The sequence below is a fragment of the Charadrius vociferus genome, unplaced genomic scaffold, assembly GCF_000708025.1.
Source record: "Charadrius vociferus isolate BGI_N301 unplaced genomic scaffold, ASM70802v2 scaffold340, whole genome shotgun sequence".
Lineage (NCBI taxonomy): Eukaryota > Metazoa > Chordata > Aves > Charadriiformes > Charadriidae > Charadrius > Charadrius vociferus.
In genome coordinates, this window is record NW_009646631.1 from 1,836,426 (window position 1) to 1,848,154 (window position 11,729).

The 11,729-nt window shown below is 44.7% G+C and overlaps 1 protein-coding gene across 1 annotated transcript in view; it reads right to left on the minus strand.

Annotated features, from left to right (window-relative positions):
- The window catches only part of SERTAD4 (SERTA domain containing 4), a 14,527-nt gene extending 5,414 nt beyond the window's left edge, over positions 1–9,113 (minus strand). Inside the window, exon 1 of the mRNA XM_009888390.1 lies at positions 9,026–9,113. Coding sequence (XP_009886692.1) covers positions 9,026–9,068 — 43 coding nt within the window. The 5' untranslated portion in view covers positions 9,069–9,113. The remainder of the gene's footprint in view (positions 1–9,025) is intronic.
- Between the last annotated feature and the right edge of the window lie 2,616 nt (positions 9,114–11,729).

Sequence of the window (11,729 nt, forward strand, 5' to 3'; positions counted from 1 at the left end):
CCCCCGTCTCTTTTTCTTCCTCCCCCCCCCTCTCCCTCCTCCTCTTCCTCCTCCCTCAGGGCTTTTGCGTGACACAAGAGGAGTCCGGGGGCCACTTTCCTTCGGTCGCTGTTGGAAGGGGTGAGACGATATCAGAGGTGACAGCGCGCCGTGAGGGGTGTGTGTGTGTGTGTGTGTGTGGGGGGGGGCGTGTGGTGTGCGGTGCGGGGTGTGCGTGTGTGCGAGAGAGAGCGCGCCCGGCAGTCGGGGATCGCCTTTCTTTCTTCTTTCTTCCCTCCCAAACGAAACAGACAGCGGAGACTTAGGTAGTTGTTTCCACTAGCCCCGATCGGACTGAACTGGATCTGCCTCCAGTCAAAACACTGCGAGACTAAGACAGAAAATTGGCTCCGGTTGCAAGCCGTGAGTTGCAGTCCCACCGGAGCCAAGCACAACATCGGCGGAGGTCACCTACTTCTTGGCAGAGGAGCGCGGAACAATGCGCCCAGACGCGGCCCGGCCCCTCCCTCGCCTTCCTCCTCCTCCTCCTCTCTCTAAGAAAGCGGGATGTAGTTTCCCCTCGGTGCAGCCTTCCCCGGAGGAAGACGAGGGCCAGAGCGAGCAGCGAGAAGGAGGGGCCGCAGGTGGGCAGGTGGAATTTGGGCAATTGTTTGTGTTAGCAGCCCAGCGCTCGCTAACAAGAGGAAAAAATAAACCGCAGCAGAAGAGGGAGGAAAAATAAATCGTTCACATCTGCCAGTTGTTTTCTTAAATCCTGGAAGAATGCGCAAGGCTGCTACTTTATTAAGAAACGGGCTTCCAGTGTGCCCTGACTCTCGGTTCCTTGGATGCACGCGGGGGTCTGCTCTCCACTCCTCAGCGGGGCAGAAAACAGGAGGCGAAGGGGAAATCCCCAAGCCCCAGTAAACCCCCGGTTGCCGTAGTAAAGGCCACCAGACCTCGCTGCAATCGGACTGAGGGGTGCTTAAACCCCTTCCTCAGAATCATTTTGCTGCTCACGCACTGCTTATGGCCCTCAGTCCCTTTCTTGCAGTAGCCCATTAATGCCATCTTGCTTTTCCTGGGCAAAGAAACAACGACACGGGGAGTGGCAAGCCACCTGGCTGCTCCATGGGAAGTTATCCCTGACACAGCCAGTGTATACTATTTATTCCCCACAGCTTTTGTTACCAGCTGAGTACCGACACACGGAAAGACTGGTCCAAACAACAAGTGGGTCTGTCTGCTGACATAAGAGCAGGGCCAAAAAGTGTCCCCCAAACCAGCTAAAAAGTCATATATTTTGTGGCTGAAAAGATTACGCCATCATTAGAAAGCACCCACGGACTCTTCTCATTAATCTGCACCGAGGAATCACTCACAGGGAGACATCAATCTTCTCATGTTGGCATGATGTCAACGCTCAGTGTTTGTCCTTAGAGAATAAGGGTTGGAAGAAACTCGCTGCTGCTTTGGAAAAGTCAGGATTTCTTTGCACATAATGAATTCAGCGTCTCTTTGTGGGATTTTTTTATGAGAATCGGAGATTTCAACTGTGCTTTTTTTTTTTCTTTTACATATTTCATCACAAATAGGTCTTTCTATGCTTAAGCAGAAACACACAGGAAGGAAGGAAGGAAGGAAGGAAGGAAGGAAGGAAGGAAGGAAGGAAGTGTCAGGATGCCTTCTGCACAGTGCTGCTGATTTATCTTGAAAAATGGAGTTCTCTGGACAGCCGGTAAAGTAAATGAACTGCTTCTGCTATTTACAACATGCAAAATTAATAGAGGCAGGCCAGTTAGCTTCTATAAACAGCTACTGTCCATGCACATTCTCCATGCTTCCAAACTGTATAAAAACAAGGCATAAATAATAGAGCCTCCCTAGGATTAAAAAACAAAGCCCAACAAACCCAAACATTCAGAGAACCAAAGCTCCAAACCAAGCTCGTAGGTCTCAGCATGCGTTACAAAGCTGTATGGGTGGCACTCAGCTACAAAATAAACCCCATTTTGTAGCAAAGGAATTGCTTCAGCACACAGAAGCTGAGAAACCAGGCTTTTAAGAAGGGCTTGTGACTCCGGGCGTGCTATTTGTTCCCATTTGGTTTTCAGAAGCACTGATTTCCAGCTGCTGCAAATGAGTGGGAAGGGAGCTGTGAGTATGCAGCACATGGGAAAAGTCAGCCTCCTCGAAGGTAAAGTTGGACACGGTAAAACTGAAAGCCTGAAGTACGAGGTGGTATTTACTGAAAAAGCACTACGGAGCCTAGCTCCGTAAACAGGACCACTGGCACTGCTCCCGAAGAGCCAACCTACTGCTTTTCCCCATTAAGGGTGGCAAAATCCACTCCTGAGTATCATCTTGCCAGAAAATCAGTGTCAGAGCCAGAAATAGAACCAGATCTCATCGTCCTCCAGCCGTAAGCCCAACCCATTTATAATACATTATCGTATGCAATGGAGGGATTTCATCCAAAATCCCGTTCGTTTCAATGAGACTTTGCAGAACAGCACACGCATTGTTACATTTCCATTAATGCCACTGGAAATAAAGGATGAAAGATGTACATTTGAGCATACAATACATTTACTATACAAAATTACAGCAAAAGGTTGACACTTAGGGCTGGATTCAATTTTGAAAAACCCATTTGGGAGCCTTGTGTGGGCTTCAGTGGCATGGAAGCCAGGCAGAATTTTTTATTGAACCCAGCCCTCCATCCTTACGCTACCACAATTTTTCCATTTTGTCAGCCAAATGCATGCAGTGTGAGGACACCCCGAGGCATCTACAGCAGCCTGAAGGTTAAAATGTCAAACTTTTTCCGTATGCAGTTTTACGCAATAAGACTACTATACATTGCTGCTACTCCATTTGCTGGGGTTTTCACTCACTTTCCTCCAGAGCCATTATGATGTTAATGAGAGAACTGTAATGATGCCATTCACATTATAACAAGCCTGATGCGATGTCAGTGAAAAGGGCTCTTTATACAGTTCCAGAATGCCTCTAAAAACCCAAACTTAATACAAAATGCCTGTGACAATAATGCTGCAGGTCTCACCAAGATCAATAAAGACAAGGGAATAGACTTAAGATGGCTATTACTTTCTTAACTCCTGGGTTTGTACCTAAGTACTGCAGCGGTTTCAGTCTTTATCATATATTCTGGAACGTTTCCATTGCATAACAACATGACTTGAGGAAGGAATAGCGCTTCTTAACCGCGCTGTACCATTGTTAACATCTGGATTGCAGCGCTTAGAAAAGAAAATTGCCATCGCTTTGGTAGCTGTTACCTTTCTGGCGTTACAGAAAATTTACGCTGCAGAAGCAATCAGAAATCCTACCGCATGAGCACTGCACGCGGGCTGCGCAGACCCACGCTCTAAGAAAGCAAGTGACAGCCGGAGAGAGGAAGGGGAAAGGCACAATCCCATACCCAGACTGGTGTACGTACATTAAAAACACCAAAACTCAGCTGTATCACATGTAAACAAGTCCAGGCTGACCTCCTTGCAAACTATCTACTCTTTATGGCTGCTGCAACGAAGTTTGGTATTGCCAACTTAGCTGAGGGAGGCAGGGTGTCCTGCGGGCGAGAGTGTCATGGAACAGGGCATGAAGGCTCCCTTGGGAGCAGCAGATAACTGCACGAGGATGTCGGCATCACGGGCAAAAAGAGAGCAGAGCCCTACAGTCGAGACAATGGTGGAGCGATGACAGCTAAGGCGGAGCTGTGACAACCTGGCACGTGAAAATAAAGACTAGTCGCAGGCAAGTAAGGAGGAAAGGCAGGAGGAGGATTGGCTCTGACCACAGCGGTGGACAGAGAAGAAGATGTCGGGAGCTTGTGTTTAAATAGATCAAACTGGCTGGTATGTCACAAGCTTAAGGAGGAGGAAGTTACAGAGATGGGAGATAACAAGGGCCTTGATTCAAATGTCTATTGTCTGGATAGATATGCATGGAGTTATAGTAACATTATGAATGAAGCAGTGGAAACACTGGGGACACTGAATCGCAGCACACTGGGGCAATGCCAGTAAATGAAAGCAAGGAGTCAAAGATGATCCCTATGCTCAGGGCTCTGGAGCCAAGGCGAGCAGCGAGGCTGCAAGAAGTGGAAAAGTATCTGGAATTGGTCGTGCTGGTTTTAAACTGAAAGTTGGACTTCCAAGAGACAGGCCATGGGTTGGGAGTGGATGGAGAAACAGATCTCCTCCTTCTCTTGTTGGTATAAAATAGCTGAAAAGAATGACAGTATCTCATTGCACCAGCACAGGGTGGTCCCTGGTCTGCGGTGAGGGAGATGCTGAGGCACAAGCCAGAGGCTGCAGGGAGGAGGCAGAGGGAAGAGGGGATGAAGACAGGTGGCAGCGAGACAGTGTAGGCCCCGGGCAATGATCATTTGCTGTTCCTTCAGCTGCACCTCGTATCAGAAACGTGGATAACACCAGCTAACATAAGCATGATACAACGGCAACATGAAAGAGTTAAGGCTGGCTGAAATAACGAGACTGGTAGAACAACAGGTCTGTGTGCCAACGGGGTCAATTCAGCTCTTCATCCTTCGGAGGTATAGATAAACGATAGACCTGCCAAGTCTAGTGTTTTTCCTTGTATTTCTTGGCCCTCGCTTCAGGGAATTTCAAGGAATCTACTGGTTTTTTTTTTCTTTTTGCTTTCTTTTTTTTTTTTTCCTTCTTTTTCTTCTGCTGGTCTTACTGTTTGGTGGAAAAGGAATTAACCTGAAATCAGAAATTGATTTCTGTGTCAAGATACAGCCTTGAAAGTGTTTCAAAGGTATCTTCACTTAACTTCTGTCCTAATTTAGATTATACAACTCCAGATGCTCAAGTGTCTCTTTCTCAAGACAGAATTCCAAGCAAATATTTCTCTAACTTTCCTAATTCCCACATGCTTTTTTTTTTTTTTTTCTTTTCATACTTTGCAGTTGAATTCTTCCCAGAAAGACTTTTTGGAGTTACTCTGTCCCAGTTTGTCGGAGTTCCCTGATTTTCTTAGCAAGCATTTTTTCAGAGAAAAAAAAATAAATAAAAGAAAAAAGAAAATGTTCTTTTGAATTCTTAGCAGTTGTGCTTTCTCCTGTTTCTGGCCTCTATGAAGCAGAACTAGAGAAGGTTTCTCTACCGATAGAAAAGAGGTTTCCTCTTTTATTTCTTTGTAGGTTTATGTCACCTATCAGTACTCTTAGTAGCCTATATGCAATGAACTTCTTAATGATGGTTCTAACAGTTATAGTTTGTGCTAGAATTTTTGCAGATATATGAAAATACAAGCAAATTTGCAACGTATTTCTTTGCCATGGGGCTCTGGCGGATATGAGAAAAGGTGACATCGAGTTTACTGCAGCCATCTCCCGACGGCTGCTTCGTCTGCTTGCTCTAGGAGAACAATAAAGCCCCATGGTACTTATTTCAGTAAGCATAAATATTTTTTCCAGCGTTCTTAGCCAAAATGTCTCATATGCTCTCTGCCTCCACCCCGCTGGTGGCTGCGTGGCCCTGCTAGACATACAAAGCTCCGTCCAGGATCCCCTCCGCTCAGTGGGAGTTTGGTTTGCCAAACACTTCAGCATCCTGAGGGTAAAAGGTGCTCCTATCGCTGCGCAAACTATAGCTGACAGTATTTATGATTAGTTAACCTTCGCAACGGGTTTTGACACTGAATAGGTGCTGGATGTTGTTGCTGGGACTGAAGTCAGAGAGCAAAAGGGGCCCCAGCAGCCAGGCAGGGCTGGGAAAGCAAAGCCCTTCTCTTACATAAGGAGACTTCCCAAAGCACAAGGCAGTTCTCCTCACTTGTTCTTTAAGGGAGGTACCAATTAAAACCGCTTCCCCACTTAACTTTCACTCTGGTGCAGCAGCGCAGGCATGTCACTGGCACTGTAAATTAGATGGTTTACGGGGTTAATTATATTGCCGTCTTCACTTTTTGTTTGCTGAAGAAAGTAAACAAAACAAACAAAAAAGTGTTTTGGAACAAAGAGCGAGTTGTCTCCCACTTTGCTGTGTGCTACTTTCCACGAAGAATGAGAGCTATTATTATTCTTTTACAAGTTTCCTTCTAAGGGAAATAAACACCAAAGGTAGGATTCCAAGGAAATGACTCACAAATATTGGCAACAGGCTCCGAAAATTGGATCCAGTCTTTGCAAAAGCCTTTAGCAGAATACTAACCCCTCTTATTGCAAAATAAACTTTTCCCAGACGAGCTGCACATCAGCTCTGTGCGTGTGTGTGTGCATGTGTGTGTGTCTCTGTGTGTGTGTGTTCGGAAGCGGAGACAGGAACAGAACCCATTTCTCACGTCTCCCCCTCTTCCCTCCGGGGCACCGCTTGTGATGCCATTTTTAGCTGGAAGCTGGAAATTTTTAATAACCGACTGAGTCATCCTCGGGAGAGGGAGGGAAAGGGATGTGCCTCACCTTGCCACGCAGTGTGCTGCCCGCCAGCCCTCCCTGCCCGCAGAGACCCCCGGGAGAGCCGGGGCAGGCAGCCGACCTGCTACAAGCCAGTCTACAAGAGCTGGCAGGAACCTTTATCCTCCAGCTGTAAAAATGAGGGGCAGAGCGGGGAATTTTTCCAATCCCCTGACATTGCGTTGGATTCGGCAGGACAGGATCAGCCTCAAATAATCTGTTTTCAGTCACCAAGTTACCCTTTCAGATGTACAGAAGGTAACTATGCACCGTGACTCATATTTTATTTCTTAATCAGGAACCCCAGGAACCAGGAATGCAGACACTGAAAAATCAGACAGCTGAGCAAAATCAGTGTGGCAGGATTACCATCTGCAAACAGAACAATCTACTTTGCATATTTATTTCTCAGCTGTTTAAAATTTTGAATCATAAATGCATATTCTGTATCACTTGTAATGCACACGTTCTAAAATGCTCGTGCGCTCTCATGTTGGTTTGGTGGATTTGTTTGTTTGTTTTGTTTTTGACGATGTAAATCTGGTTAGACAAGAGCGACAAAAATTGCCAACCTTACACTGAATTCCTTTGTTGCTTGGTTCTACTCAGACAAGCCCTTTAAATGAAAGAAGCTGGTCCCCTTATTCATTTCCTTTGCAAATTCCTATTTAACCACTCCAAATCGAGATGAAACAAACAGGGATGCTGGTCCAGAGTCAGATTTTTTTTAGAAAGTCCCTTTACAGCATGCCTAAAATTGATTGGCAGCCAAGTACCTACTTAAGATGCTAAAGGCCGCCTTAGTGGAAGTTTTGCATCTGGTTCAAAGTCTCCAGCATTGCCAGGTAGTTTCTTAAGCCTGTAATTCACTAAGTGCCCAACAGACACTTCTTCCAATAGGACCTCTAAGTGGAAATGATGTTTATATAGACTGTCTGAGACATCTGAATTGTGCTGAACTGCAGCCATCGCTCAACCAGTTAAAACCAGCTGTCAGGGTTGGGAAGAAAACCAGGATAAAACAGTGTGGTGTCGCCTTCCCGAATCTGCTGGCAGCATGGCACAGCAAGCTGGGAGGTAGGAGCTCCTCGGACTCCACCTCATTGCTATGTTAATGGCTGAATTTTAATATTCATAATTGCACAGCTGGTCATTTTAGTGACAAGAAGAAGGGATCAGCTGGGAAGTGGCGGCTGCTGCAGGTAAGGAGATGCAGAGGGATGAACACCAAGCCAAGGAGGGGACAAATGGGAACAAGAGTGGAAAGAGGGAAGAAAGGCAAAAAGGTAGCAGTCTTGTTACTCCCCAGGTTTTTCATTCTGTAATCTATGGACTTCATAAAGACAAAGAAATCACTAGGAATATATTCATTATGCTAGCACATGATAGAAAACATGTAGTTATCCACAAGTCAAAAATCACTGTAACCACTTTGCCTACACCCTTTCTCAGCCTCTTGCCATGCTCAACTTTTCCCGTTTTCCAGAAGGCCCCCTGAAGTGGACAGAGCAGCCGCAGCCGCGGGAGGCCAGCCAGGATCAGATCCCACCCCAGCACTGCTGCTTCTCCACCTCGCTGCTCTGCAAAGACCGAACGAGGGGAAATAGCACTGACCTGCTGTCTGGGTGGAGGCACCGGCAGGAAGCACTTTCCTAGGGAGAGATGCTGGGAATCACTCTCATCTGTTTTGCAAAGGTTAGGAAGAGTGAGATTAGTTACAGGATAAAGGTCCCCAGCCACAGCAGCACAGCACGTCTTCGGGGAGGAACTGGGTAGGGAAGGGAAGGGAGAAAGCCCACCTTTCTATGGGACATAGGGGGGTGATCTAAAAACATAATTTAAAATGTTTCCTTTCCTTTTACTTGAACAGCAACATAAAAACCATGAAGTTATTCTGAGAATTAATTTTCATTTAGAGAACTGGTTTGAGGTATATGTCCTCATCAAGGCTGGGACTCGTAGCTCTGTGATCCACACAAGTGGTTCTTCCTCTTGCACTGGAAGTTGGTCTTTATCAGCACTGCATTTTTCAGGAGTACTTTTATTGCCATTTATAAGGATAGCGTGGTCCGACATGGATGACGTTCCCAGGGCTCAGGAAGGACCACATGCCAGATAACCAAAAGCTGGGCCCAGCACTCAGGAAGAGGATTTACCTTGCCCTGTCACAGATCTGCGTAGTGTCTAATGTCCAGAAAGGAAGATAGTGTTGATGTACGGGAGGGACAGCATTTTAAGAGAAGGATCCGGTGCAATAGCAATTACTCAAAGCCATTCCTGATTGCCTGCTTGCCTGCTCCGAAACCGCCATGTAGCTACTGCACAGCTGTGTCAACCCTCTTGTTTATCCATACGGCGTGTGCTGGACTACATCTAAGCTCCAGGGACTGGGGAGATGCCCAAGCTAAGTCCTGTGAAGTTTTCTGACTGGTATGCGTAATGGCCGGGGACAGGCAATTGCTTTAGTTTAAACAAACCTATGCAGGTTGTTTTCATGATTTCACGGAATACGTTATTCCCCAAATTTCAAAAAACAGAAAGAGGAAGATATGGGGAAGCACTTGTGTATTCCTTTATATGTGTACAGTATATTGATACTCCAGTGCCCATATCCACTTTCACCTTCATCTCCAGCAGCCATAGCAAAGACACTGTATATCCACAGTCCTTCTCAAGCATGCACTCTGGAGCTGAACAGTGACTTTCCTCTGCTAAAAGGAGAGAGATTTTTAAACTTCACTATCAGTTCACCCATCAAAACACCAAGAAAAAAATGAAAAATGATCAGCTTCAGTTCAATTATTCAGTTGATTCATTTTTGTCATTGCGATGAAATTGCAAGATGAAGTCTGAAATAAAATTTAGTTCTCATGTTAAATCTCGGAAGTATTTTTTAGCTCCAGCTTAGCTGCTGTTCCATGATAATGAATTAAAGATTCATTTCCTTCCCATGTCTACTTCTGCCCGATGCATTCCTGTTGGCCATCCCTCTCTGTTACACACGCTCTCTGCTTTTCACAAAAGGAGGAACAGACTTGCCCCGCTTCCAAGGACCAGACGGTGCCAGCCCAGCTCCCATTGAACAGTTCCTCAAGCTCACCTCACTCCATGAATAGTTTCACTGAGCACAGTGGGACTACTCAGCCTGAATAAAGCTGGCAGAACCTGGCCCTGAGAAGAAAGATCCAATCAGCCCAAAGACAAAAACAAGCTCGCAGCAACGTCGTCGCAGGGTACAGCTCCGAGAGGCACCAGCCCAACTTGAGGACAGGCAGAAGCAAGGTGCCAAGTTTCTGTTACAGCCTGGGAGAAGTTTGCGCAAGTTTACTGGAGGATTACACAGAACTGGAAGGGCAATAGTCTGCTCAAGCAATTTATTATGATGAGCTAGGGAAATACACTCCAGTTGTCTTTAATAGGAGTACACCACAACCTCTGAAGGATGTTTCATCTTAAAAAAGAAATCCCAACAGCTAAAAATCTGGATGCTGAGCAATGTACCATTCAATTACAAAGTAAATTATATGAGCCTCCTGTGCGTGGTTCTGCTCTCAAAAAGCATTAGCAGCTTCCTACTACTTTACAGCAACGAGGGCAATTTCTTTAGTTAGAGCACAGTAAATCAGAAATAAAAGGTTCTCAAGAAAAATATCTCGGCAGCAATTCCTAATCTGAGGGGTACAAAAGGAGTTTAAAAACAGCAGAGCATAACCAACGACTGAGAAATAAATTGGTAGGAGAAATTATTCTGGGAGCCAGAGTGGGTCACAGTAAGTTAAACCATAGACTGTTTGTTGTCTGAAATTATTCCAAAAGCAAAATTATTCCAAGAGAGAAGGATAAATATCCTTGAATGATCCAAACCAAAAATCAAATACAAAAGCAAGTGTATTATTTACTTGGATTCCAAGTCCATGTCATCTTGAAGGAATTAACCGCTCGCCCAGGTTTTGCTCTCTATTTGTTTCTAAGTACAGAGGCTGCAGAGGAAAGCATTAGGGGAATGCAGGGAATCTCAGGCAGGGCACTAAAATTAAGTTTCTTCTTCAGTTTACACACTATGTTTTTAAATATAGTTGATTTTGCCTCCCAAAATCTGATCTGGGTAATATGGAACACATATTATGTTTCAAAGTGTACTTGTACAAAGGAAGTAATCACTATATTAAAAGCCCAAAGTTAAATATATAAATTTGAATGCAGATTTTAGGATTGGGGCTCACTCTCAGGGCCACTCCGCTCTGCAGTGGGCTACCGGTTAGCCTAAGTCTGATTCACTGGAACCACTTGAGCAATTCCACACACAGGTGTAAACATTAATGCTTTTAATAATTCCAGAGTGCGTAGTGATACTTGGTATGTCAGGCCCTTCCATGTCTGTGCGCTAGGAACTACACACCCGTGGTCAGGTTAAAACCAAAAGTAAATTCATAGTTAAAGAAGGAACAAACAAACCATTATCTTTGCTAGTTTTGCAAGAATTCAGCTTTAACATATAGTGTTCCAAAATCTAAATCAATAGATTTGCTCTTTTCTCATTCTTGTCAATGAAAGTGACCAAGCTCGTCACCTATTGTTGCTGCTCTGAGGCCGTCCTGGTGCAAGGCGGCACAACGCACCAGCGTTTCAAATTCCATCTTGAAAGATTTAAGCCCTCTAATTAAAGTCTGAATTGCATATTTTTTTAATCTCTGAAGTAAATATCTTCATATGCATTTTAGAGGCTTTTGCTTTTAAAGGGACTTCTATTTCAGCTGATAAAGTATCACACACTAAACGTAGTTTAATGTAACAAAAGGTAATCCCTCTGTACATACAGTAACTTACATTGTGGGGTTAAGCAGGCTGACACAATTCTTTTCACCCGGAGAGTTTCAATGGTAAACAATTCTAGTATTGTAAAGCATCAATTTGCCTTCGTTTTTATGCTGCCAAGGACTCTTCCAGTCATGCTTCCTTTTTCCAACCATTAGCTATATTTAGAAATAAATATGTGTAAGAAATCCAAAACAACCAATGGATATGGAAATATCTATCTATGGAAAGCAGCAAGTCTGGAGACCTTCCTCCTGTCCAGTCTGCCTGAAGAGCTTAATAAACTTGTTTGAAATTATTCTGTAAATCAGCAAGATTTTTGAGATAAAAAAAAAAAAAAGGACACCCCTCCCTCCCCAACTTAGATGAATTCAATGTAATTCAACTTAATTTAGTTAGGCATTTCTTTACTTGCTTAGCAGCTTGATGTGAGGGTTATTCCTAAAATACATGAGCCAGCTACTCCTCCTACAGGTCAACACATTGA